Source organism: Talpa europaea, assembly GCF_964194135.1.
Source record: "Talpa europaea genome assembly, chromosome: 11".
Classification (NCBI taxonomy): domain Eukaryota; kingdom Metazoa; phylum Chordata; class Mammalia; order Eulipotyphla; family Talpidae; genus Talpa; species Talpa europaea.
The window spans coordinates 141,708-169,186 of record NC_140078.1 but is presented as its reverse complement, the minus strand read 5'-3'; the positions used below and the strand labels follow the sequence as shown (position 1 = coordinate 169,186).

The window sequence follows — 27,479 nt, the reverse complement described above, 5'->3', positions numbered from 1 at the left end:
CTCACAGGGAGCCGGCGGGTCTCTGACAGGTGCCGAGAGGCGTAGACAGGGGTGGGTGGGGTGGGGATGGGGGCAGGAGGGGAGGTCAGGCAGGCAGCTAGCTCAGGGGTGGACGCCAGTCTTGAGCGGCCCCTGCCCTGGGCTCCAGGTGCGATCACTGCAGGGGCAGGCCCACCCCAGCTGCCCACCTGCCCCTGCACCCAGGCCCGTTCATTCCCAGGACCCCAGGCCGCTGGCCCCTGCGTCTGCTCTGAAGTCCCTGCTTGGGCAGGAGCTTGTCAGAGCCCTGCCCCGCACTGCCCCCGCGCGCCCTGCACCCCGGGGCGCCCGCGCGGCTGTCACAGCCTCACTTCCGGGCCCAGCCCACATCTCCGAAGGGCCCCTCACCCGTGGTGGAGCGCGGCGGGGGCCCACAGGGGGTGCAGAGGTCCGAGTCCGTGTCCGACTCGCCCTCGGCGATGTAGGGCCGGACCTTGGCGCAGGGCGCTGTGGCCGCGTAGCCGCCGCCCAGGCCCAGGCCATCCAGGTTCTCCTTGGACTGGGAGATGCTGAAGCCGCTGAAGGAGCGCTCCAGCTCCTCGTGGTCCACCGAGGGGATGGAGATGGACGTGTCGCTGTCCCGCAGCGCGCCCTCGAGCGGCCGGCCGGCCGCCGCGTCCTCGTGCCGCAGGAACTCCGAGCTGGCGCGGGCGCCCCCGCTGTAGGCCGACAGGGAGCGCTCGTGGGCGGGCGGCGGCGGGATGCGCACCAGTGAGCCGGGGTCCCCCACGGGGGAGGCGCCGTGGCCGGGGCGCGGGTGGCAGGGCTGCCAGGAGGTGGAGGGTGGGCACTGGGCGGCGGGAGCCGCCGGGGGTGCCGCGGAGAAGTTCTTCTGGCCCACGGAGCTGGTGGAGCGGACCATCTTGACGATGCAGCCGCTCCTGTCGCCGTGCTCGCGGCTGTCCTCGGGGCTGTGGTAGGGCGGCGCCGGCTCCGGCTCCTTGGCCCCAAAGTAGGCCTCGGTCTCCGTTGGGGGGATGCCCATGCGCTGCATGTAGATGCCCACCAGGAAGTCCAGCTTCTTCTCCATCGACAGGACCTGTAGGACGGGCTGCTGGGCGCCAGGTACTCCCCGGGTGGGGGGTCCGGCTGCTCCCCAGGGTGCCAGGGGTGGGGAGGCGCCACTCCCAGGGCACAGAGGCAGCAGGAAGACGCACCAGCCAGCACGGGGCTTTGGTGGGTGGCCGCACCTGGCTCGGTGAAAACCGCCCCCTTTCGGAGAGGGTGTGGGCCTGGCCTTGAGGACTCCCCCCAGGGCACCATGGGAGAGCTGGGCAGGAGCACAGCGGAGACAAGACTGGCAGGTGTGGCTGAGGACCACCCCCATGTCCTCAGGACCTGATGGCGCACCCCCAGCCTAAAGGGGACAGGACACTGGCCCTGGTGCCGCCTCAGAGGAAGCGTGGCCGGGCGGAAGAGCATGTGGGCTCAGGCGGGAGGGCATGTGGGCATGAGGGGCTCCAGGCCCCGAGGCGTCCCGCGGCAGCGCCGACACCCACCTGCTTCTCCACCTTCCCCAGCCGCCCCATCATGCTGGGGTCCTCGGGCAGCTCCTGCTCCGTGGGGCCCTTGGTGCGGTCCTTGTCCGTGATGGCCGGGCCCCGCCCCACTATCTGGTCCACTCTGGGGGGAAGAGACCCCGCCCCAGCGTGAGGTCAGGGTGCAGCTGGCCAAAGCCCGCTCCTGAGCCAGGCCACAGCCCCAGATCCAGATTCCTGGTGGGCCGGAGCCCACTAGGGGGCAGCAGGGTACCAGCGCAGATGGATGCCGGGCGCCTGGTCCTGGCCTGCTCTGACCCCCAGGCTGAGCCTGTCCATCCCTCCCAGTGGACCCAGCACATTGAGGAGGAGTAAAGTGGAAGGACCCGGGGCCAGTCCCCCCAGCTTTACTCCCACATAATGTGCCACTGGGACCCCAGCGCAGGGTCTGGGGGGACAGTCGGCATCTGCAGCAGGGGCAGTAGAAGCGGGGGCATGAGCATGGCATGCACAGGGCGGGGGCAGGCACATGGGGCACACTGCACTGCTGCGAGCGTGCAGGGGTGTGGGTGTGCGGCTTGTGTGCGGTGGGTGCGCTGTGGGCGTGTGGGTGGTGGGTGTGCTGTGGGTGCGTGCGCCGTGGGTGTGTGCTGCGGGCGGCATGCATGCTGTGGGCAAGCGTGCCGCGGGTGTGTGAGCGCTGTGGGCGTGGGTGAGCGTGCCGCGGGCGGGCGTGTGCACCTGAGCGCCATGTGCACAGGGTGGTGAGAACAGGTGTGCCCCATATGTGCTGGGCCTGCTCACACGTGTGCTTGCCGAGTGTGATTGCGTGTGTACATGCATGTGTGCACGCAGGAGACACAGACAAGACAGGCTCACGCGGCTGGCAGAGGCGACCTCCTGGCTGGGCTCCCCTTGGGCAGCGTCCCGGGCCCTGCTAGGCAGGAAGGCCCTGAGGCTGGGGCTCAGGCCTGCTGGGCTCCTGGGGGCCGAGCCGGGTGTGGAGCCCCTGGAGCCGGGGTGTGCTGAGCGAGGCAGCCCCCTGCACCCCGCAGCCTTGGCACCAGGTCCACTGAGGAGGTGGGTGTGGGGGCACCATGGGGCTGGGGCTCCCATCTCTGGTCCCCTCGCTGCTGGCTGCCCTGCCTGGCTCGGAGGGGGCCTTGGGGTGGCTTTTTCTTCCTGTCCCGAGGAAGAAGAGGGGTTCAGGCTGGCTGAGTCGCAGCGTGGCCCCCCATGCTCCGGGGGCCTCATGCTCAACTCATGCGGGGCCTCGGGCTCCAAGCAGATGCTGGTGGAAGATGGGGTGTCCCCAGGCGCAGGCGCTCAGCGCCTTCACCCCTGCCACATGACGGCCACCTGCCTGGCGGGTCCTGCTGGAGCCCAGCCCGGGCCTGCCGGGAGCTGCTGGGGGCGCGGAGGCAGGGCTGTGCCCTCGGCCCAGAGCAGACTCCTGCGGTTCCTGCTGCCGCGGGCGGCGACCCCCACCCCGGCCTCTGGCGCCAGGCTCCAGCCAGCAGAGCCCAGGGCCAGCGTCCAGGGGCTGGGGCGCGGGGGCAGGCAGGCAGGCAGGGGGCGGCCAGACCCGTCACCCCACACCCGCCGCCTCCCTGCTGGCTCCAGGCGTCAGCCTGCCCAGCGGGCAGAGGGAGGCAGGAGGCCCAAGTCCTCCACAACATGCCAGCTTTGCTGCCCCCGCCTGGGCGGCCTCGCCCGTCCTCTCCAGCGCTGGGCCTGCCGCACGCCTGGCTGCGGTGAGGATTCTGCTGCAGACAGCGGGGCCTGGGGGCCGGCGGCGAGAGCTGGGCGTGGCCAGGCCCGTGCAGAGGCAGGGGCCACGGGGGATGAGGCCTGCGAAGTGGAACTAGTCCCCGAAGCGCAGCCTCTCGGTGCCTCTCCACGGGCCTCAGCCCGACCCACACCCTCTGTCTGCACCTGCCCTCTTGCCAGGACGGCTTGGCTCCTACGCTCAGCCCACTCCACACCCCTGCCGCTGTCCCCCCGGGAATCGGGAGGCCGTCCTGCCCCCCTGGCCTCCGGCCCACCTTTGTGGGTGGCGCTGGGAGCCCCCAGCCATGACCCTGGCAGCCTGCATCCTCGTCTGCCCGCTCCCCCCAGGGAGCCCCGCCGAGGGCTGTGGGGTGCTGGGATGGCCCAGCGGGCAGGGGCGCCGTCATGTGGCCTGGGGTGAAGGGGGCTGGCATTCACAGGACAGCGGGGCGTCCTGACCTAGGTGAGTACTGGGGTGACTCTCTCGGAGGGGCGGTGGGTCCTTTGGTGGGGTACTTCTTGTGCCGGGGAGTTGAAGGGGGTGGGGGGCCCACAATCATATCTATCCTGGCGGACAACGAGAAGAAAGACACCAGCAGCGCGCAGTGAAGCAACACGAGAGGGTGGGCGGAGCGCGTGGGCACGCCGGGTCCTCCGCGCTGGCCGCCATGCTGACCGCTGGGGCCGGCGGCTCAAGTGAGGCCTGTGGGCGGCGGCCAGAGGCAGCAGCAGCTGCCCGGGCTGGCATTTGTGCTCCAGACAGACAGAGGTGGACAGAGGGATGCTGGACAGAAGTGGACACAGCTGTGGTGAGAGGTGTTCTCCACCACCCACGAGCACACCCACACCCGCACACGCTTGCTCTCACACACCCTGAGTGCTGGGGCCTGGCCAGGGGCCTAGGGTGCCGCGGGGTCGCCCTGGCCAGGGGGCCTGGGGTGCCACGGGATCGCCCTGGCCGGGGCCCGGGCTGCGGGGTGCTTGCCTGGACTGCAGGTTCTTGATGCGGGACAGCATGTCCAGGTGGCCGGCCGAGTACTGCTCGATCACGTCCATGACGTCGTAGGGCCGCAGGCTCTCCTTGAACTTCCGCTTGGACACCAGGAACCGCATGACGCTGGGGGCGGCAGGGCCGTGAGCTCCGGGCCAGACAGCCCTTGGCCCCCTGCAGCCCCTACCCCGTGTCCAAGACCTTCCTTTGGACAAGGTGGCCGCCCTCCTGGCTGCACTGGAGGCCTTGTCTGGCTGGGCCCAGCGAGGCGGCGCCCGTGCCCCTATGGCCAGCAGCGGGCGGGGTCCCTGTGAGCCGCCCAGGCCCAGCCCCGCAGACGCCCCCCGCGGCCCAGGGCTCACCACACGGCCCGGATGCCGACTTTGAGGCCCGGGGTCAGGTCCTCTGTCACGAACTCACAGTTGCAGCTCTTGTTGTCCTCCAGCGCGTCCTCCCCGGGGAGGCTTGCTTCTGGGCGGAGGGGACGTGGTGTCAGCAGGCCGCCCCCCGCGCGGCCGGGCTCGCACCGCAGCCGGAGCCAGGCCAGACACCCAGCACCAGGACACCGGGCGGCAGGCCGTGGCGGGGGGGCTGGGTGCTCACGGTGCGGCCCTCAGGGAGGCAGAGGCTCTGGGCCATCTCGCACCCATGGCGGCGGCCCCGGGCGCCCCACCCACCTTCAGAGTTCTGCCGGGAGGCGGCGCCCTTGACTCGGAAGGCCTGGCGGGCCCGGCTGCGGTCCCCGAAGCTCCAGCTCTTGGGCACCTTGCTGGGACTGTCCTCCAGGCTCTGGTCAGCGCTGGGTGACCGCCGGACAGCCTGGGCTTGCGGGGACCCCTTCCCCTTGGCAGCCACACCCCGGGGGCTGGAGAAGACGCGGTCTCTCAAGCTGACCTTCTGACTGCTCCACGCCGAGTGGACGGACGGACGACACACAGAGAGACAGGAGAGGTCACTCTGGAGACGCCCGCTCGGACCCCCTCTCTCCAGGGTGGGGGAGACAGACCCAGAGAAGCCACCGTCCCCGGGGCCGGCACAGGCTCCTCTGGGGCCCAGCGGAGGGGGCAGCCCCTCAGGCCACAGTCCAGGTGGCAGCCGTGCCCTCCTGCCCCGGGAGCACCCCTCCCCCACGGCCCGGGGTCTGGAGGGGTGAGGTCTGTAGGGTGGCGGGCTCGGAAGAGCCCCCGCGGTGGGGGCAGAGTCCTCAAGGCCCCGGCCCCGCCCTGGGGCAGCAATAACCCACCCCCCCAGAAGAGCCCAGTGTCCACTCCGAGGGCCGGGTGGGCCTCCTTGACAGCTCGCCCTCGGAGCCCTGGCCGGTGGCCACAGGGAGGTGACCAGCCACAGGCTATGGCTCTTGGGCCCAGCTGCCCATCTCGGTAACCATGGCAACAGGGGCTCCCAGCTCTGACACACTCTAGGGCAACACAGGGTCTGGAGGGCACATGGTCAGGCCCAGGCCAGGCACTCGCTTACATCCTCCCACTGGGCAGTCCCCATGGCCACCCAAGAGGACAGCGGGGCTATGGAGACCCCGGCCGCCAGCCGCGAGCAGGAGCCAAGTCCCTGCAGCCCGAGCAGGCCTCGCTGCCTGCCCTGCACCTCTCTGCCCCGGCGCCCGCAGCAGCAGCACCCAGCCACGCCCCCAGCCCCTCACCAGCTCCACCAGGACCGCAGCCGGCACGGCCGTGCAGGGACAGCCCAGAGACGACGGGCTGCCAAGACGAGACGGCAGGCCTGTCCACCCGGCCTGGCCGCAGCCAGATCACCCACCTAGCCCTGCCGGGCAGCAGCGCCCAGGTCTGTGCCAGCCAGGGGTCCCTGCCGGGCCAGGACAAAGCAGGAAACACCTCCGGGCAGGTGGCCTGGGCACACGCCTTCGGGGGCACAGACAGAGGTGGCCGCCGGAGTGCAGGGGCGCTCAGGCACAGGCACAGGTGGGGGCGGCAGCCCATGCAGACCACCTGGGCAGGGACATCCCAAATGGTCACACCCAGGCGAAGGGCCGGAGTGTCCCCAGGCCTCACCCTGACCCAGAATGTCCTCTGTGGGCACCTCTTCCATCTCAAGACCCCCCAGCGGCCCCCCGTCCCCCTCCCCTGCCATCCCAGCCACCTCCCTCCAACTCCAACCCTCGGGTCCCAGAGGAAGAAAAAGAAACCCTTGGCCAGGGCAGCTGAAAGGCTGCCCGCGAGGCCGCTGGGCACAGAGACGCCTCCGCTGGAGTCAGCGCTTGCACGCCCCAGGGCCTGGCCTCGCCTTCGACCTGAAGACATGCCTGCACACGGACGCCCGGCCAGCGGGGCGGAGCACAGAGGGCCAGAGACCAGGGCCAGCGGGACCACAGGACCAGCCCTAGCGGCTTCCTGGAGGAGGGAGTGCCGCGAAGTCCCAGCCCAGGGGACGGACAACACGGTGCGGGCACCCGCAGGCTTCTGGCCAGCACCCCTGCCCCAGGCGCCCAGGCTGATGGCCTGCAAGGGTGGAGGCTGCCTCGCAGCTGGGGACAGAGCAAGGGCCCGACATGGCCCTGACCAGCGTCCTGCCAAGGCGACTGCTGGTCTCTGCAGATGGACTCCCAGGGGTGGGCACCTCCAGGAGGATCTGGGGGGGCACGGAGCCCAGCTCCCTGCCTGCCTGCCTGCCTCCGGCGGCCGGCCCTGAGCAGGCGCAGGAGGGGCCACATGCTGGGGCCCAGCCAGCGCGCAGCCGACATCCCCGCAGCGGCCGCGGATGTCCAGGGCAAGGGGCGCGTGTTCCGGGGCCAGCGCACAGCGGGTGGTGGCCTGGGCGCCCGACCAGGGACCCGGCACGTACTCGGGCCGCAGCCGTCTCCCCGCAAGCCGAGCTCGGGCGCAGGCAGCAGGGTCCGCCATGCAGGGAGCGGGCCATGCGGGCAGGCCGCGCCCACCACGCAGTGCCACCGTGCATGCACACGAGGCCGCGGCCGGCAAGCGGGACGGGCGCGTCCACTCCGCAACACTGGACGGCGAGGGCCGCAAGAGCCACGCGGGCACTCCCAGCCGTGTCCAGCCTGCCTCCACCTGTGGCACAGGGCGCGGTGCCCTGGCCAGCGCTGGACAGAGCCACTTGCACCCGGCGACGCGCCGGCCCAGGGACGCGTCCTCAGTAGAGGGCCCGGGTCTGCGTGGCCACAGAGGGCAGCCGGCCGCGAGGCGAGGGCACCCGGTCTGGTCGCAAGCCCCTGGCCGGCCCCTGCGATGGCCTCGTGGCTTGGGGAGGAGGCTGAGGGCCTGCCCCGCCCGCCTGCCCCGCTCGGGCCACGCGGGCCGCGACCGGAACCGGGACCGGGACCAGGGCGGGGCCGGCCTGCGGGCTCGCCTAGAACCTCCGGAAGCAGGCGCGGGGCGGGGCGAGCCGTGCAGCGGGGTGGCCCGTGCGAGCGTCCGCGGTACCTAGAGTGTCCGGCGCGCGGACAGCATCCACACAGGGGCTCTCTGCGCGGCCTGCCTGCGCTGCAAACGAGGAGAGACAGTTAGTCCCGGGCACCGCCGCAGGACAGAGCAGCAAGCCAGGGCCCGCCCGCGCGGGCCGCCCGGGGTCTTCACGGCTGGAAAAGAGAACAGTCCCCTATTTTTGGAGAAAGAAAGCGCTGGGTTTCCTCCAAAAATACCTTTTCCTTCCAGAGTCAGGACCTGGAGGTGCGTCTTTGACAAGATGTATTATTTTTTGCTCCGTTCATGCCAACAAAAAATAATACATGAGCAAGACTGCGCCAGGCTGCTCGGGGCGGGGGCGAGGGCGGCACCCGCAAGCACGTGTCTGGGGAACGTCCGGTCTGACTTCGGGAACCAGTCCTGGGGCCCAGCAGCTGGAGGAGAGGCCCCGGTTTGCCCAGGGCCGGTGCTGCCCGACCAGAGGGAGGCCGAGAAGCGCAGAGCCCTGGAGGATGCGGGGCTAGCCAGGCCAGGGCGTGGCCAGGGACCCTGCCCAGAGGCCCGTGGCCCAGCTGGGCCCCAAAGGCGCGGGCCTCCAGAGGAAGTGACCGTAACCGCAGCAGTTCCCTCGGGCCCCCGCCGGCCCGGCACACCTGCCCAAGCCCTCACCGGGGGCCAGCTCTCCCCGGGTGCCCCTCAGGGTCCTGGCAGTGCTGCCTGTGGCCCGGTGTTTCCTCCGCCAGCCCCCCTGGCCCTGCCGGGCACGCTGGAGACAAGCAGGTTCTGGATGCTGAGCCGTCCCCCAGCAATTGTGGCTCCTTCACAGCACAGCTCACGCCGCCGCCCCGCCAGCTCCGGCACGGCCCAGATAGGCAGCCCAGCCTCGGGGGCTACCAAGGGTTCCACGGGGCCTTTGCCTGGCGGAGCTGGGGAGGGCACGCAGCACCCCCACCGTTGGGGGGCCCCAGGGCCCCAGCTCGGCCTATCTGAGACCACCGGCGGATACCAAGGTGGGCACAGGCCACTGGGGCTGGGGCTCACCAGGCTGGAGACACCACAGATGCTCAGCACCCCCGAACTAGCCCCCACGCAGCACGGCTGCCTGGACAGGGATGCAGCGCCCGGAGAGAGCGGGGCGAGGAGCAGGATGGCCCGCCCCGCCCCCCCAGGACCACCCCTGAATAGACGCGGGTTCCTGGAAGCCCTGGCCCCAGCACACCCAGGCACGTGCACCCTGGCCCGGGCGGAGGGGTCCTGCCCGCTGCGGGGGGTCCTGCGCCCACATGTGCACCTGGCCAGCGCAGGGGCCACGTCCCCAACCAGGCAGCTCAGGGCCTGGGGAACAGCCTCACCTGACCAGCAGGCCCGGCCGCCACAGACGACTCCCGCACACCTGCAGCTGCCAGGCAAGGGCGGACAGGCTGCCCGGCCCCTGCCCACAGCCGCGCGGCCAGGAAGCAGCCGGCTCCCCGGCAACCGGCCCACACGCCTGCCCAGAGCCCTGGCTGTCCGTGGCCTCCAGGAGGCTGGGCCACTGGGCCATGGCAGGCAGGACAGGCCTCTTGGGCTGGGAGCAAAGGCCCAGGGGGGCCAGGAGGGGCCAAGGGGGCCGGGAGGCAGGGGAGGTGGCTGAAGGGGAGAAGTGGAGGCCTGTCCACGGCCAGCAGGCAGGCGGTTCTGGGGCTGGGCTGGGCGGACAAGCACAGTGGGGGACACGTCTCCACGGCCGTGGCCTCAGGGTCACCCCACAGGCTGAGACGCGGGGCTCCCTGCTGAGCACCTGCTGGCCACGTGGGCAGCTCTCAGCCCCGTGCTGCCCTTGGGGACACGCAGCCTGAGGCAGAGCCATCCCTGGCCTGCAGGAGGCCCCACCCCTCCTCATGCTCGGCTGACCCACTGGGGCGACCCCTCCCGCGGTCGGGACAGAGGAGCCTGGCCGCTGGGGGCACAGCCTGGGCTGCCCGCAGTCCGGAGGACCAGGGCACTCTCAAGCGGGTGGGCACGGGTGGGGCCTGCTCCCTCGCTGTGGGTGGACAGGCGCTGGGGGACTGGGCGCACAGGTGCCCGCAGGGGCGAGGGGCTGTAGCCCATCGGCCCCGGGGCAGACGCATCCCCCTGCGGCCCCGGGTGTGTCTCAGACGCGGGCAGCCCCAGCCTGGGTCTCGCAGGGCAGGGGTGGGAGGCAGGAGAGCCTCGTGCCTGCACCCCTCCCGACCTCCCCTCACCGCCCGGTCCCGGCTCCTGCGGGGTCAGGGTCAGCTGCCATGCTGTGGGAGTGCGCTCCCAGAAGCCTTCTCTCGGGGTCCCCAGGGGCGGCAGGGGCGGCCCGAGCGGCGGGCGCCAGGGCCGGGTACAGGAGAGTGGCGGAGGACACATCCCGCCAGCTGGCCGCTGCTCCACGCGGGCCTGGCACGGGCGCAGACGCCGAGGACAGACGGGCGGCACCCCGGCATGGCGGGCAGCACTGACCTTGGAGAGGGCTCCGGCTGAGGCTCCTTCCTTCAAGCAGAAGGGACAGGCAGTCAGTGGGCCTGCGTGGCCGCCGACACCCACGCCGCCCCACCCCCTCGGCCACGGCCCAGTCACTGCAGACCAGCCCGCGGGGCCCCGGAGCCTGAGGAAGGGCTGGGAAGGGGCCTCCGGGCCTGTGGTCTCCGCCAGAGCCAGACCACAGCACCGGCGGGGCCAGAGGCGCCCACGCCCACCGCTGGCCTCTCTCCCACTCTGACCTAAGGGGGCCTTGGCCAAGTGAGTCCCCCCCACGGCTCCTCAGCGTCAGAGGCTCTTTCTCCTCCACCAGCCGGGCCAGCTGGCACCGAGGAGATGGCGGCCCCCAAACGCCCCAACAGCCGTGAGGCCCAGCCACCCGCAGGGTCCACCCGGCCCTCCTGTTCCCGGCGGCACCGCTGGGCCCCAGTTCCTGAGACCGCCCGGGGCCTCGGCCCCCGCACCCGGCTTTGGGGGCACGGCCCGGGCCGACTGACACAAGTCACCGGCTGGACGTCCCCAGTGACCCCACCTGCCGTCCAGGGCAACCCGGGCCGGGAGCCCACCTGCGGCCCGAAGACCGGCCCGGCCCCTCCCGCCCTGTGTCCCCGCGCCCTCCCCTCCCCGCCCCCCTCGCTTCAGAAGCGGCGCTTTATTCACGGCCACGCGCTCTTACACGCGCTTTGCTTTGTCCAGCCACACGCGACGCGCAGCGCCTGTCTGCTGCCTCGCCGCTGCCCACAGGACCCCCAGCGCCTCCCCCCGAGCGGCGCCCTCGGACTTCCCCTGGACCTCCCGGCCCGGCCCCCCTCCGCCCGCGGCGCGGGTGACCCCTGTGGCCCCCGGCCGCTCTGGGCGGTGATGGCCTCGGTCCCGGGTCGCTGCCCGGAGGGGGCGCCGGGCCGCCTGGTGGCTCCGGTCTTGGGTGTTGAGGCGAATCCAGGTGGTCCCACCCGCGGTGTCTCTGGCACCCGTCCAACCCCCGGGGCCCGGGTCTCCTGGGCAGGGTGAGCCGTCCGCCAGGCTGATGGCCGCTGGGGAGGCGGTGGCCCGTTCCCGTCGTTGGGCGGTCGGGTTCCGTCGCCGCAGACGCCAGCCCTGCCCACCCGCCCAACCCCGTCCTGCCCTGCCGGCCCGTGTCCCCCCACCCGCCGGCGTCTGCCCCGGGCGCGGTGCCGCGTCCTTCTACACAGCGGGAGCACGGCACGCGCTGGGGCCTGGGCACTGCCAGGCGCCCAGGATTCGGACCAGGGGTGCGCAGGGGCCCTTCTCCTCCGTGGCGTCCGCCTCGCGCCCCGGGTCCAGGACCCTTCCCGCCTCCTGCAGGCGGGTCCCGCCCCACGCCCGGCCAGCCCCGCTCCGTGCACCCCCGTTCTGTCCACGCCAGTCGTGTCCGCAGCCCCGGGGCCGGCTCGCGGGGGGCCCTTCCGCCATTCAAGCTGAGCGCTCTTCAGGGTAGGCTCCGCCCAGAGAGCTGTGGGGGCCGGTGGCCCCCAGCAGTGCCCACCACGTCCCCCCAGTGCCCCCGCCGGCCCGCGCCCCCTCAGCACTGACCTGAAGGTGAGTCCAGATTTACTCTTGAGGTTGCGCAGCAGCTCCAGCTGGTTGAGGGGGGGGATCAGTCTGCAGCGAGAGGAGATGGCCGTGAGCAGCTGCCCAGCCCCGGGACCCCACAATCACTGGCTGCGGGGAGGCGTGCCACGCAGAGCAGGGCTCCCGCAGGCCTGGGGCTCCACGCACATGTCCCCCCCAGGCCCAGCCCTGCGGGGAGCGCAGCAAGGGCCTCCCCGCTCCTGGCACCCACACAGCACCCCGGCAGCCAGCCCCTCCCTGCAGGCGGCTCTCTGCCCACCCTGGGGCGGGGCAACGCCCAAAGAGGGCTGTGGTGGCAGAGAGGCTGCTCGAGGCACTGCAGGCGAGCCCCCGACTCGGGAGGACCCTGTGTGCCCAGACCCTCCCATGGGGCCCACAGCAGCCCCAGACAGAGCCTCCCCACTGCAGGCCGTGGGGCTGCAGCTCCCCCCAAAGGAAGGCCCCACCCCAGCCCCCAACCCCCCACGTCACCCCCATGGCATCACCATCCAGGGTCCCAGCCTGCTGGAGTCCCAGTGACCCCCTTAAAAGTCCCTCTTCCCAACCCCGGCCTCACCTCCATCTTTCTTGACCCTGGGGACCCCCGGCCTCCCCTCCCCACCCCCCACAGCAGCACCCCTTTCTTATTCTTCCGCCCAGACACTGTCCGTTCTGGGCCTCCAGCCTCTGCACACTGCCCACGCCCCCATGGCCACCCCTCCGGCCCCCTCGGTCCCTGCACACTCCTCTGTGTACCCCAACGTCAAGGTCCCCTCTAGCACCGCCGCCACCACCGTCCCCACAGGGGCCACCCTGGTCCTTCTGCACCCCGGGGACCAGCGGGCATGGCCGGGGTTTCCTGCCCCCCTCCCAGGGCTGCCCCACCCTCCGCCTGACTGAAAGGTGAGGGCACAGGTCAGCTCACGCCTCCGGCGGGGGCAGCAACACCGGCCACAGAGCTGGCCTCCCCGGCCTCCCCGCCCCACGGGGCCTGAGCCCCACCCGGCCCCACACCCCTGGCTGAGGAGCCAAGCCAGATGGGACGCCGTGCCCTGGACACAGCAGGCGGAGGTGGGCGGGCACCACACAGTAGGGCCACGCATGGTCATCCCCTCCCGAGGACGAGGAGCGGCGTGCGGGGAAGGGAGCCCGGGTGCGCCCCGAGAGCAGAGCTGACCGGGTCAGCAGCTCCGGAGGGCCGGCACCCACAGATCGGGTCTGGGCTGGAGAAGGCCGAAGGAGCCTGGGCTGGAAAGGGCCTGTCAGGGCTGGAAGCGGGTCTCCCCAAGGGCCCAGGCAGCTGGCGTCTCAGGAGACCAGGCTCTGCAGACGGGCTGCCGCGGGGAGCTGACCCTGTGCGCTCCCCGCGCGGGGGTGGGGGCCCCCAGCAGGTCTGTGCAGGCTCCTGGCCGGGGGCGAGCCCGCTCTGCAGGGGGAGGCCCGTGCCGGGGCTGGGGAGGGCGGCCGTGGCGAACCGCGCCTCTGGGCAGAGGCGGAGAACCGCGGGCGAGGGCTGGCGCAGTGGTCGGCCGCCTGCTACCTGGGGGCCTGGGGGACCCGCCCCGAGCAGGAGGCCGGGGAGCCCTGGGCCGGCCCCCTCCCCTGCGCCTTGCTGGGTGGGCGGGGGCAGGAGGAGCAGGGAGGGTCCGGCCCGAGACAGGCCGGGAGCCAGGAGGGGCGTGGGGTGGCGGGTGAGGGCGGCGCCCCCGGTCCCGGGGGCCAGCCGTGGCCCACGCATCGCCTACCTGGAGGCCCCGTAGGTTTGCGACTGCGCACTTTCAAGGGTTTCCACACACACAACGGGGAGAGAACGGAAATTAAAAGAACGGGGCACGGAAAAGAAAACGAAAAAAAAACCAAGGAAAGTGGGGGGACAACAGAACAAAGAAAATTAGCCGAGGGGGCCTGGGCGGGGGCTCCGGCCAGTCAGGCCTCGGGCAGGCGTCCTGCTCCCCTCGCCCGCAGCTGGTGGCGGACCCAGCGGCCGGCCCAGGCTCCGCGGGGGACCGGCAGGCGAGGGGCAGCGCGCCCACCCCAGGGGCACATGGAGGACACCAGGCAGCCCTGGGCCTACCCCCGGGCCCCCGGTCTGTGCCTGCCCATGGGTGTCCCCGCCTGGCCCGCGGCTGCCCGGCTCTGCCCGCTCCGTGCTGTGGGGGCCCTGAAGCCACTGAGGTGGGAGCCCCTCCGTCCCGCAGAGGCCCCGGGCGCTGGGGCCCTCCTGCTCCCAGCCAGGCGGCCTGGGCCCGCGGGCTGCCAGGGCACCTGGGGCAGCTCCAGGGCACAACACACGGCCTTGGCCGGGACAGGCGCGGGGGTGGGAGGGGGAGGACAGCAGCGGGGAACAGGGAACGGGAGCGACCTGCGGCCGGCCAGCGCCAGGCGGCCCTACCTGTACATGGGCACGGTCACCGTGCGCTCGTAGTACTGCCAGGTGGAGTGCAGGTCTGTGCGCGACAGGTTGGTGGCGTAGAACCTCCAGGCGGACTGCGGACGAGCAGCGGGTCAGGGCCCAGGGCCTCCCCGACCACGCACCACGCGGCGGCCACTGGCCTCCCTGGACCTCAGGGGCCCAGCTACTGCCCTTTCCCCTCCCGCCTCGGAGGGCCGGGACCCAGGCTGAGCCCTCCCTCTCTGGGGTCTCGCCCAGTCCCACACAGCCCACCCTTCCCAGCACCTTCTCCAGCCGGGCCCCTGCACACCCACCCCAGACCTGGCCAGACCCCTGCTCCTGCCTGACGCTGGCCAGTCCCCTGTCGGCGCTGGCGCCCACCCGGGGTGCAGAGCCGCCCCAGGGCTCTTCCTTGCCCCTCCTCCTCCTGGGTCCTGGCCATCCCTGAGGCTGCCCGAGGCCCCCCGCGTTCAAGGGATGCAAGAGACCGTCCATCCCAGGAAGTGACCACGCTGCAGGCCGGGGCTGGTGTGCCGGGCGCCCCAGGGCTGTGGGGGGACGTGCCTTTCCTGCACCTCTTCCCGCAAGACCCCGGGCAGAGGTCCCCGCGAGATGGGTGCTGCCCCAGGACCTCGGCTCCGGGAGAGGCCGGCCCGGCGTGTCCCGCGTGGTGGGCGAGCGGCGCTCCCCAGCACGGGCCACCGAGGTGGTGCCCGCCCTCCTCACCCAACTCTGCAGCAGAGCGCTGGCCCGGCCGGCCTCTGCTGGCCCCGTGGCTGTCCGCAGCCTGGACCGGGCGGCCTGGACCCCACCCTCCCACAGGGCACCCCGGCCCCCGCACCAGGCAGCCTCTCCAGACGGGCCACCCGCCGCTGGGAGGGGCCCCAGAGGGGAAGGCGCGGCAGCCACGGGCCTGGCCGGGCCAGGCAGCGGCCACGGCGAGGGGAGCTTGGGGTGGTTCTTCTTCACGATCCTTTTAAAGAACGAGCCCTTCGCAGTTCCCGCAAGAAAGATGGACACACGGCTTCAGCCAGGTTGCCCAGGATGGGCCGCCGGAGCGACGGGCGGCCCCCAGCAGTCGCAAGCCTGGGGCTGCTGCAGCCCAGGGCACGCCCCCCCCCCCCAACGTTCCGACGGCCCCAAGCACCGCCGGGAGCCGAGCCCCACACGCCGAGCTCCGCCGGGCAGGGGATGCCCAGCACCTGGAACGGCCTGACTGGGCAGGGCCACGGGTCACTGCGCGTGTCTCGGCTGCCTCCCAGCATGGCCCTCGCCCCCGGCAGGTCCCCCGGAGGCCCAGGCGGGGAGCCCCTCCCAGCGCTGCACGGCCCTTGCCCGGCCCCGGCCCGGGCCTCACCTGGATCAGGCCCGCCGCCGGGTTCCGCCTCTTCTCGAAGTGCTTCTGCCGATGCTGCTCCTGGACTTTGAGGGCAAAGCCGGATCCCAGGATGCCCTGCGGGTGCCGCGGCAAGATGCTGCTCAGCAAGCTCCAGCCTCGTGCCCGCTCTCGTCTGCACCCACGCAGCCCCGGGTCCCGGCCCGTCGCCAGAGACCAGGCGGGAGGGGAGGCTTGGGTTTGGGGCACAGGAAGCCTCCGGCGGGCAGGGCGTCCCTCACCCCCGTCCCTCACCCCCGCACACACACTCCTCCTGCCACGCTCACCCCCGCGGCCAGGCTCGGGCACCACCCACCTCTGCCCGCCACCGCCCGGGCTCTGCGGGAGCCGGGGTCTTTGGCCCTGGGCCCACAGAGCTCCTGGCACCAGCGCCGTGAGCGACCGCAGGCAGGGAGGGGCTGCCGGAACCCCGGCTGTGGACGGAAGCCCAGCTCGGGCGCGCAGCACCACTGTCTGTGGAGGACGCCCCGGCCCCTGGCTCCCTGTCCCGTCCCCCAGGGGAGGGACCTGAGCGACCCGCGGCCCCTGGGCGCCCTGCCCGCCACAGGCAGGACTCACCGCAGGGAGCGCGAAGAACGACACGCCGATGAGGGTGAAGGTGGCGGCCAGGAGCCTCCCGTTCCAGGTCTGGGGGTACTTGTCTCCGTAGCCGATGGTCGTCAGGGTGATCTGCGGACGGAAGCACCGGTCACTGGGCCCCAGCCAACCAAATATCTGAGGACACCCTTCGGCCCCAGCCTTGGGGCGCAAGAGGCCCAGCCCCTGGACAGGCTGGACGCTGGGCCGCCAGGTGCCCCTTGGTCCAGGACGGGGCAGGCATGGGCTACCCCCGCCACCTCCACAAGTGCCCGCGAAGCCAGGTGGGCCAGCCACCCTTCGCCCACACTCCAGCCACACCCCACCCCCAGGCCTCTACTCTCCCCACAGGCTGGGGCCGCACAGGGTGGCCAGGAGCGAGCCGGGTCAGCGCCTGGACTGGGGCGCTGGCCAAGAAGAAGGCCGGTCGCCATGGGAGCCGGCTGCCCGGCAGGACGCACAGGTGAACATTCAGCCCTGGCGCAGGACCCCGGCCAACAGGCCACCTGAGTACATGGAGGGACTGGGGCAGTCTGGCCCCTGGGGAGACAGGCAGCAGGGCTGGGTGGTCCCCTCTCCCAGGCCATCCCGCTGGTGCCCACCCTGGGGCGTCCCCAGCACTGTCCATGTGGCCCAAGGAAAGCTCTGGATGCTGAATAAACTGACTCATCAGGACAGAGGCACCCCCAGGCCTGCCCCTCCCCTCCCCGCACAAGGCCACATGCCGCTGGACGGCGAAGGAGGAAGGATGGCAGGGTCAGGGGCAGGCACACGCCTGGGGTCGGTCTCCACAGCAGCCTGGCCAGGGAGCCCCGGCCGCCCGCAGCCACGTGTCGCGCTCAGGAGCGACCAGCAGGTGGCCCCAGAGAGCCGTGCGGTCAGCCGGCCAGAGAGGCCGCGTGAGCCGGGCCGGCGCACTCACCAGGCCCCACCAGAGCGCGTCCGCGTAGGTGTCAAAGTGGTCGTTCTCGCCCTTCTCCGCCAAGTACACCAGGAAGGAGGCCAGGATGAGACAGAGGAAGCCGATGTACCAGGCGGTCACCAGCTCCTGCGGACAAAGACCCACGGCTAGCCCGGCCTGGCCCCCTGGGAGGGCGGGCCTGGGCAGCAGCTGCCTGCTCTGCGTCTCAGGGCTTTGGGGCCCTTCTGAGGGCTGCAGAGCACCCCACACCCCCCCACAGTCAGCAGCTGCTGCTGTGAGGGTCAGCCTGGGTGGCCCCTCGCATGTGCCCCGGCTGGGGGACGGGGGCTCCCCACGGCTGGGCATCCCGCATGGGGATCAGACAGCCAAGTGGGGAAGACTTGGGGGGGAGCCCCGGGGGGCCCTACCCTGTCCCTCCCTCCCTCTCTGAACGGGGCAGACACCCCTCCCGACCGCTCTCCTTGAGCGCAGCGACACCCCCACCCTGCTGGCCGGTCTAGGTCGGACGGCAGGATGATGGGAGGAGCTGTCGCCGCCACAAGCCCGCCCAGGGTGGACGGCTGGGGCTCGCAGCGGGGCCGGGGGACACGGCCGGGCTCAGAACTGGGCTCGGGCGGAGGTCGGCCCCCCACCTCCCACCCAGGCTCCATAACAGGCGGTGACGGGACTAACCCTCCAGGACGCTCACTCGCACGAGGAGCGAGCCGGGCTCCCCGCGTAAGGGAGACGGCTCCCAGAGGAAGCCTGGGCGCCGGGCCCCGCCACCCGGGGCGCCCCGCAGCCGCACCTTGCTGTGCGCGTACACCACGGAGCCCAGGAGCTTCCAGGTGCCGCCGCGCCGGTCCATGCGGATCATCCTGAGGATCTGCAGGAAGCGCAGGCTGCGCAGCGCCGACGTGGCGAAGACGTTGCCCTGGGAGCCGGCGGCCAGCACCGCGATGGAGGCGACGAGCACCATGATGTCTGCAGACAGGCAGAGCTCAGCTCCCGCACCTCCGCGCCCCGCCGGCGGGGAGCCCCGAGGGCACCCCCGGGCAGCCCCCGCACCCCCGCCCTGCTCACCGATCACACAGAAGGGCTTGCGGGCGAACTTGAGCCGCCCCCTCCAGCCGCGGTAGCGGCAGCAGCAGCCGGCAGCCCAGATGCGCACGAAGTACTCGACGCCGAACACCACGATGGTGACGATCTCCTGCGGGGGGGGGGGGGGGCTCAGCCCTGCCAGGCGGGCTGCCTGCTGGCTGGGGGTCCAGGGCGGAGTGGTGGGCGCCCCCCCCCGTGGGCTGATGTTGGTCTCAGGGGCAGAGCAGAGGGAGGCTCTAGGTAGCAGCCAAGGGGGTGCAACCCGCCCCCAAGCTTGGAAGCCCACCCCACAGGCAGGCCGGCAGGAGGAAGGGCTTCTAGAGCCTTCTGGAGCGGGGCTCAGCCCCCTCAGGGGCCCCTCCCGTCACCAACAGCAACACAGAAGCGCTCCCGTTGCCATGGCACCCGCCCCTGCCCATCCCCATCCCTCCAACTGCCCACGTGTGCAGGGAAGGGTGGGGAGGGGCAGGCGGGGTCCAGGAGCCGTGTGGGGGTGGAGGTGGCGCCTCGGTCCCCAGTTGCAGCCCCAGTGGCAGGGGCCTGGGATGGGGGCACAAGGCTCCCAGCAGGAAGCCTGGCAGGCGTTGGGGGGTGGCGTGGGCTCAGGGCAGACAACGTCAGAGGCCCCACAGCGGGAGGGCGGGTCGGGCAGCACCCTCGAGGCCCGGCGGGAGGGGGCGCAGGCTCACCAGGATGTACAGGGCGCCCTCGGAGCTCTTCTCGTACTCCTTGATGGTGGAGAACACGGACAGCACGAGGCAGGAGAAGACCAGCAGGAACCTGAGGGGGGCGGTGGTCAGGCGGGAGAGGGCCAGCAGCAGGCCGCCTGCGGAGCCCAGCCCCACCCACTGCCGGGGCACCCCAGGAGGTCTGGCGCAGCCCTGACAGCGTCACGCTTTGGGAAAATCCCCCAAATTCTCTAAGCTCAAAGCGGGCCACACCCCCACCCCCAAGCTGCGGCAGAGGGGGGCCCTGCGCACACTCCTCCACATTGCATACGTCTCTTTCTAGGCTCGGAGGATGTCCCACCTGCCCCACCTGCCGGAGGAGGGCGAAGTCGGGGCCAGGGTCTGCAGCCAGAGCTGGGGGTGGAGGGGTCCTGGAGCAGAGCCTCAGGGGCCCCAGAGGGGCAGGGGGCAGCGGGGGCCGCAGGACTGGTGCGCCCGGTCCTCACCACCCTGCCACCGGGACGGCCGCCCGGGGAGTGGCGGCCACAGGCCCCCCAGGGGGAGCCGAGACCCTTCAGGGTGCATGCCGAGGCCCCCTGGGCGCCCTCCCGCCCGCCAGGACCCAGAGCCCAGGCCTCGGCTCGACCTGAGGCGGCCAGGGGCTGCAGCACCCAGGGACGAGCACCGGGAGGCAGCTCCGGCCCCAGCGGCCATGGCAGAGGGACCACACAGCGCGGTGGACAAAGGTCGTCTTCAAAACTGCAATTAATTTCCTCTGTTCATTAGTCAATTTACTCAATTAACCAAGCCCTGGAAATGCCGCGTCCAGACACCCGCGTCCTCGTGTTCACGGCTGCTGGCCACAGCCCGACGCGTCCTCCCGCGGGGACGGGGACAAGGTCTGCGGCCAGGCGCGCGGTGGGCCGGGGCGACCCCGCAGAGGAGGCCCGGGCAGGCGGGGTGAGGCCTGGTGGCCGCGGGCAGAGGGGCCGTTCCCGCAGAGGGAGGAGCGAGCGGCCGTCCAGAGGCAGAGGGCCAGCGTGGCTAGGTGGAGAATGGCCCGCGGCCACCCCAACTCTGTGTCTGACGCTGTGGGAACACACGGTCACAGACGGCGGAGGGTGCAGGGAGGAGGCCTCACCACGCCCGGAAGGATGGGCACGCGGCGTGGTGCCCCCCGGCACCGAGGAGAGGCCCCGGGCCGGCTGTGCTCTGGTTCTCGCCCCGGAGAGGGCCGCACCCCCAAACCTAGCAGGGGGCGTCTCCAGACAGCAGGATGCTGCCACCTGTCCGGGCGCGGAATGGGGGTGAACCGGGTTTATGCCAGGCCGCTCCCCACGAAGAGAGCGGGGCCCTGCTGGGCCTCACACCGGAGGCCATAGGACCTCACACCGGAGGGGCTGGGGCCAGGCCAGGCCAGACAGAGCACCCCTTGGGGCAGAAACCCCTCCACCATTCCAGGGAGGCCTGCAGGCCCCGCCCCCTCCCTGCCCCCGGCCCCCGGCCTGCAGACACTGGCTCTGGGCCCACCGCTGCGCCTCGCTGAGGCCGCTGCAGGCGCCAGGCAGTCAGGAAATGTCTCCGGAGAGTTGATGGGGCCCAAGGGGCAGGAGGAGCATCACCCCCCGCGGCCCACCCTCACCCCATGCAAGAGAGCAGCCCAGGCAGCACCCACCTGGCCGGGCAGGGACAGGAGGCGCAGGGGCCACAGCTCAGGCCACTGCCGGCTCCCCAAGCACACCCACTGGGCCCGCCTGGCCCCTGCCTCCCAAAGGCCCCCGCGTTGGGGCCTCCCTGCACCCATCCCCTAACCAGCTCTCCCAACGCTCAGCCACGCAGGCTCGGGGCCTCTCTACGGCCCAGGCAGGACCTCGGGGTGGCCAGCCCCTCTCCAAAGGAGGCCAGGGGCCCCTCACCACTCACCACTGGAGCCCCAGGCTCACAGGACCTCAGGGAACCCCAGGGGCAGCCCCTCAGATGGCTGTGGAGCTCGGCCCAGGTGCTGGCCGGGTGTCCCTGAGGCTGGCAGCCAGCGTGCTCCCAGGGCCAGGCAGGGAGAGCCGCTGGCTCAGCACATAGCCGGGGCCTCAGGAGGCCGCATGCCGGGCAGAGTCCCCAGGGCTGGCTCCCCACGGCAGATCTGCTGCCTGCAGGCCACCTGCCCCTGGACACAGGTGCCAGGCGAGGGCAGCAGGCAACAGGGGGCCGGCTGGGCCTCCCACCAGCCTTCTCGAAGACCCGCCCGCCCAGGGCCTGCCCGCCTCCCCCTAGCTGGCCTCTCCCTCTCCCCTCAGCTGTTGCAGCCGGCGTGCCTGACCTGCCTGGCCTGCCACCGCCCCGGCGCCTGCCACCTGCACCCCAAGACGACGGGAAGAACGCCCTGCACCCCGCCTGGCCCCATCTCACCTGAGAAGCAAGCAGGTGGGTCTGCCTTGCGCCCACCCCTGCCCACCAGCCGATCCACGCAGCACACCCAAGGCCACTGGCCACCCCTGGGTCCGGCCTCGGCCAGCCCACCCCACCCCAGCTGCTTCACCGCCTGTCCCCTCTCCCCACGCGCCCCAGGCCGCACGCCCGCCCCCGCCCGCCCCCCTCCAGGGTTCGCCCTGCTGGAGCTGTGCCATCTGCTTACCCACCCGGCTGTGGCCCGTGCTGGGGAGCCCACATGTTGACCTGTGGTGGCCAAACTGCCGTCCCCGAGGCTGGCTGGCCCCTCATGCTCTCAGCACAGGACACTGTTGGGGCCGGAGGCCCGACGGCCCTGGAAGCGGGAGGGTGACCTGTGCCCACACCGACCCCAGTGACCAGACGGCGGACCGACAGCGGCCAGGCCACCTTGATGCCTTACACACCATGACGCTCCGGCCCGCGGGCCCAGACCCCGAAAACACAGGGCGGAGAGGCCAGACGCCAGGGCCCCGCGGTGAGCCGGGGGAGGGGCCGGGAAGGGGACCCACAGGCCGCGCAGCAGCAGAGCCAGGCGCGGGCACCCCCATGGGCGAGGTGGCGGCGGGCGTCCCCATGGGCAACTGCGCCAGACACGCCTGCGGCGGAGCCCCGACCAGCCGGCTGGCTCCGGGATCTGCGTCCCGCGGCGCCGACTCACCCCCCCAGAGGCCACGCCCCCCAGGTCTGAGCACAGGTGCCCCGCCTGCCCACCAGCCCGCCCGCAGCGTCCCTCCCTGCCCCTCCTGCGGGGCGAGGGGCAGCCACTCCAGAGACGCTTCCTTGCTCCGTTGGCACTTGGCCCCAGGCGCCCCGGGCCTGCCTGTAGGAGCTCCCCGCACAGACACCCCAACACAGCACCGCTGCGCCCACGTGTCCTCTCCCGGGGGCCGCCCTGGGCAGCGGGTCCTGCACCCACCCTGCTAGGCCCTCGGCTCTGCCCCTGGAGACCCGTGCAGGGGAGGCCCAGGGGCCCAGGGCAAACCACCCGGGTGCAGGACACAGTCATCCTGGGACGGCTGAGCAGACGCTCGCTTCCCGGGGAAGGCGCCCCCCACGGCCCCCGCTGCTGGTCAGCTACACCGGGGATCCACCCAGGGGCTCAGGGAACCCCGAGAACGGCCCTCTGGACAGCCCCCTCACAGCCCTGCTGCCCACTGTCCTTGCAGGGCCTGCTCCTCCTGGCCCTGCCCCCCGCACCCCTGGCACCACTTGGCACAGTGTCCTGGCAACGGGGCGCCTCCCCCGCTGTGGGCCCTGGTTCCAACAAGCCCCTCCCCGGCCAGCCTCACGCCCCGCACGGCCTTTCTGCCAGCGGGTCAGGCTGGCTCCCGGGCCAGCGCCTCCAGCTGCTGACCCACGAGGGCGCTCGCGCGGGCCCCCCGGCCCCCCAGCCCTGGGCAGCAGCACCCCGCGGAGGCCTGGCAGGGCAGGCGGTGCGGAGCGCACGGCGGACACCGGCCGGGATGAGCCCAGCGGGGCCGCGTCGGGGAGGACGGGGCTGCCCTCGGCCCAGCAGCGCCCAGCCCCCGACGCCGGCCGGCCGTGGTCAGCCCGACCGGCGTCTCCCGCCTCCTGCGCCCGGAGAGGCCTCGCTGTCCTTCCGCTCCACATTAACTGCGGCTCGCTGACCAAACCGCGGCGGAGCTGACAGGGAGGGGAGGCGGCGTGGGAGCCCCGCGGGGGGAGGTCAGTCCCTGCGGGGCCTGGCCCGGGGTCCTACCCCCTGGCCCTGGCCCCGCTCTCCAGGGCAGGGGACCCGGAGCCCCCAGAGCCCCCCACGCCCAAAGCCCCATGCGGGTCCCAAGGGCCCCCGGGACCCCCGGCCCCCGCCCTCTGCCCCCCGGCAGGCACTGAGCAGCGCGGCCCCACAGCGCCTCGGCTCACCCCCGGCACAGCGGCGCTGCCTCCGGAAGCTCCTCGCGCGTCCCCCAGGAGCCAGGGAGACCAGCACAGACGCGAGCCAAGCCCACCTGCGGGCACAGGCGCCGGGGGGAGGGGGCGGCCGGCAGGACGGGCGCGGGAAGGGTCTCCCGGCCCCACACCCCTGCCAGGACCCGCCGCGGTCCGAGAGGCGGAGGGAGGGTCGCGGCGACCCGCGGACGCCGGCTCCCAGCCGCTCTGTGCGGTACCGGCTCATTCCGAGCAGCCCCCGGGGGAAAGAGCTGATTTTGCTCGAGCCGGAGAGCGGGCAGCGCTGGTGACGCTGGGCTCCGGCTGCGTCCTGAGGCGAAGGGCAGATCAGAGCCGGCAGCCGGCGCCCGGCCTCCCCGCGGCAGGAGCCACCCCGTGCGGCCTGGGGCCAGCACCCAGCCCCGGCCGGCCTGTGGGGCGGCCGCAGAGGGGCCTGCGCTGTCGTCCCGCTCCTGGCCCACACGGGGCATCTCACCCCTCCAGGAACCCCCTTTCTGAGACCCGGCCCCCCGCTGCCCAGGCCTGGATGCTCTTACAGAGGAGCGGCCGGCATTGGCCCCCGGGCGCCAGGCTCGCCCTGCACACCCCTCTCCACGAGGGGGTCCCCCAGGCCCAAAGAGCCAATGGGGCCAGGTCGGGAACAAGGCCAGGTGACGGGCGGTCACCTGCAGGCGAGGTGGCCGCTGCCCCCTGGGAGCCCAGCCCCCCACGGCCGCCCCGGGCCCCTCACCCCACAAGGTAACTTGTGGCGGCAGACGGTGCGCGGAGCCTTCAGAAGGGCCTGATGCTACCTAGGTCCCCCCCCAGGGCCTCCGGGGCACAGGCCTCTTTCCTCCTGAGCAGGGGACAAGCCTAGGCCCCCCAGCTCCAGCCACAGACACCCCGGGGCGCGTGGGGCAGCCAGAGGCGTCGCGGCCCCCCTGACCCCACACCCGGGAGTGTCTGAAACAGGCCACGGGCAAGGGCTTCCTGCGCCCCCACCTCAAGGGGACACTCGCAGCCGCCCACCTGCTGCCCGTCCCTCCCCAGCGCCCCTCCCCAAGCTCAGGGCCCTCCTCCTCCTGGGGCGCCCAGAAGCCCGCAGGGAGCGGGGGTGGCCACTGTCATTGCAGGGACACGGGCGTGGGGCCCCGGGAGGTCAGCAGAGGTCTGCGGGGTCGCTCGAGAGAACAGCCAGTGGGCGGCTGCTCCCCTGGCTCTGGACTCAGCTTCGCTCTGGAGCCAGCCGGTCCCCACGGGGTGAGCACGTCCAGCGCCAGGCCGGCCCGCTGCCACCTCCCCCCATGAGGGCTCACGGACCCCGCCCGCGCTGCCCGGCTTGTGAAACCCGCCGGGACAGGCCCACCCGCCCGCGCCCGCAGACCCCGAGGCCCGGTCAGGGCGAAACGCCCCGTCGTGGGCGATTTCCCGTCCAGCCACTCAAGGAGCGCCGGGTCCCGGAAACCACAGCCTCCGGCCTGTCCACCTTTTGGGGAATTTCCATGAGATTCTCCAATCGATAGGCACTGCGGGGGGCTGCCCGTGAGAAGCGGGGAGCAGGCCACGGGGGTTCCCGCCTCCCCGGCGGGCAGCTGGCGCGAGCACGCCCTGCTCGTGACTGGGGGCAGGAGCCTGCGGCGGGGGGACAGGCCTCGGGGGCACCGCAGGCCCTCACACAACGGGGGCCCCAGAGGCCAGTGTCCGGCCCAGAGAGCACTGCCCGTGCGCAGCCCCCGTCACCCGCTTCCACGCAGCCTCTCGCAGGCTGGGGAGGCCGAGGGCCTGCCCCGGGCCTGTCTCTGAGGTGGGGGCGCGCAAGGACTCGCCGAAGGCCGCCTCAGGGTCCCCAGGGAAAACGGGGCGACAGCCCCACCGTGCAGGAAAGGTACCCGGAGCGGCGCCTCCTGCCCACTCGAGCTCAGTTAAGAGGAGCCCCGTGTGCACCTGCCTGGCCCCTGTCACAGGCGGGATGGGCTGCACCCCCAGAACGTGTCCCCAGCACCTGGGTGGGATTCCGCTCGGCTCAGGCGCCCCTCGAGGAGCTCACGGCCGCTCCAGGCACTACGGACTCCAGGCCCGAATCCAGGCCCGCCCTCGGGCACCAGGGGCGGGAATGCGCCCCTCGGCTGCTCCCCGCCCCCCGGCTGCCCACCCAGGACCCTGCCGGCATGCCTCCTGGCTCGGGGTGCCCAGGGCCCACCCGACCCGGGGGCACAGGCGGCACACCGCAGCTCACAGGCCGAGGAGGCAGGGAGGCAGGTGCGTCCTGCGGGGGACGCGGGCAGACCGTGCAGTCGGGCTTCAGCTAGAAGCCAGAGCGGCCGGGGCTGGCGGGGGAGTGGCACCCCACACATCCCTGGGGCCGTGCAGCGGCCGTGCAGCCTGCTTGATGCGGGGAAGGCAGCCACAGAGCCCCTGGCCGGAGCACCTAGCCGGCTCCTGCACCCCGGCCACTCACGCCCCAGGGGGCCCCTGGGGTCCTCCAGAGCCTGCACCCCAGCTCCTGGGCGCAGGGGCTCAAGGAAGCCCTGCCCGTGTGGGGACAGCACCCAGGGGTGCACTCTCTGCTTTGTGGGAGCCTGTGGGCATGGCCATCCTGCTGCAGGGGTCCTGCGGGGAGTGGACGGTTGCCTGAAGCTGCAGCCTGACCCTCGCTCCCCCCTCCTCCATCCCCCCCATGCCGGGGCCGCAGCCTGGGGCAGGCAGGGCCGGCCGCCGGGGCGGGACGGGCCACCCCAGGGGAGCCCCAAGGGGCTGAAGGAAGACAGCTGCCCAGGCACTGGGCACCAGGCCGGAAGCCCAGCAACCCCTAGCGGGGGCTGCGGCCGCTGGCCGTGCAGCTGGGCTTGGCGCACGTGCCAGAGGTCACCCCGGGCCAGGGCTTGGCTGAGCAGAGCTGGGCCCTCCGGGGCCCCAGTCAGGCAGGGAATGGTGAAGGGGCAGCATGAGGGAGGGCCGGGCGAAGAGCCCAGGGCCCGCCGAGCGGCCAGCCCTGGGCAGGAGGGGCTGGAGCCGCCGGGCAGGGCAGCGGGCGGGCGGGCCGCAGGGCCCCGGGCGCTGGGCTGGCCCCGGTGCCAAGGCCAGGACAGTGCTCTCCGCCCGGGCGCCTCTTCGCCAGCCCAGCAGCTCCCTCCGGGGCCTCTCCCGGTCCCCGAGGGTCACTCGGGAGCTGCTCCCCCCGCCGCAGGGCAGAGGCCCGGAGCAGCGCCAGGGCCTCCCCCGCCCCGTCCCCAAAACGCCCGCTCCGTACAAAATGGCCGAGGCGCGGCCGGCCTCGCGGGGTGGGGGACAGCCCGGCGCGGCGCGCAGCGGCTGTGGAGGTTGTGCTCGCGGGCCCGGCCCGGCCCGCCGCAGCTCGCGCACCCGGCGCCGGGGAGCGGGGCCCGCGCAGGCCGGGGCGGCACCTGCTGGGGCGCAGCTGCAGAGGGGTCGGGGTCGGGGTCGGGGTCGGGGTCGGGGTCGGGGTCGGGGGCTGGGGGAGGGGCGCGCGGGGAGGGGGCCGCACCCCCCGCAGGACACGCGACGCCCCCGCAGGGCTGGGGGGGGAGCATCGCTAAGACCCCTCCCCCACTTCGGCAGCCGGAGCGCCCCCAGATGGAGGGGGAGACTCGGGGTGGGGAGGACAGGCCAGCTCCTCCCGCGGGCCTTCCTTGGGGGGCCCGGCCAGAGGGGAGCCCGGGAGCCAGCGGCACGCGGCGCCCCCACCCCAGGCGGGCCCTTTGTTCGGCGCAGCGGGTGCGGGGAGGGGCCTCCGGCGAGCGAAGCTGGGGCGCCGCGTCTCCCCGGCCTGCGGGGGAGGGGCTGATGCAACCGGGCCTCGCGGCGGCCGGCGCACCCCCGCCCGAAGGGCCCTGGCCCGAGCCCCGCGCCCCCCGCGCCCCCCGCGCCGCCCGCGCCCCCGCCGGCGCCCCCCGCGCCCCCGCGCCCCCGCACCCCCGCGCGCGCCCCCCGCGCCCCCGCACCCCCGCGCGCGCCCCCCGCGCCCCCGCACCCCCGCGCGCGCCCCCCGCGCCCCCGCACCCCCGCGCGCGCCCCCGCGCCCCCGCACCCCCGCGCGCCCCCCGCGCCCCGCTCACACGTAGGCGTGGTAGATGAAGGCCCAGCCGCGCGGCCGCTCCAGCACGTTGTAGAGGAAATTCTGCAGCCGCCGGTACACGGCGTTGCGCTTGGGGGGCTTCCCCGCGCCCGCGCCGCCCGCGCGCGGCTTGCTCAGGAGGCCGCCGCGCCGGGGGCCCGCGCCGCCCGCGATGAGCAGCGCGCCGTCCCGCGTGGAGTCGGGCGCGCCGGGGTCCAGCCCCACGAAGCCCACCTTGAGCTTCTTCTCCGCGCCCGCGCCCGGGTACACGCCGCCGTTGCGCGGCCGCTGCACCAT

The 27,479-nt window shown here is 73.1% G+C and overlaps 1 protein-coding gene across 9 annotated transcripts; it reads right to left on the bottom strand.

Annotated features, from left to right (window-relative positions):
- Positions 1–346: 346 nt before the first annotated feature.
- On the bottom strand, positions 347–27,479 carry KCNQ2 (potassium voltage-gated channel subfamily Q member 2; the record flags this gene model as incomplete). Of its 9 annotated transcripts, XM_084248211.1 has the most annotated exons (18): positions 347–1,078; positions 1,539–1,662; positions 3,747–3,854; positions 4,273–4,404; positions 4,641–4,749; positions 4,956–5,179; positions 7,695–7,754; positions 10,146–10,171; positions 11,714–11,786; positions 13,481–13,510; positions 14,128–14,222; positions 15,485–15,580; positions 16,082–16,192; positions 17,022–17,147; positions 17,809–17,984; positions 18,084–18,210; positions 18,791–18,881; positions 27,184–27,479. In XM_084248211.1, 18 exons carry the CDS (start codon positions 27,477–27,479, stop codon positions 347–349), a joined length of 2,736 nt encoding a protein of 911 aa, XP_084104337.1. The 9 variants fall into 9 exon arrangements, with proteins under 9 accessions (XP_084104337.1, XP_084104338.1, XP_084104340.1 ...); XM_084248212.1 differs by lacking the exon at positions 7,695–7,754 and having other exon boundaries at positions 4,956–5,175; positions 10,142–10,171; XM_084248214.1 differs by lacking the exon at positions 3,747–3,854.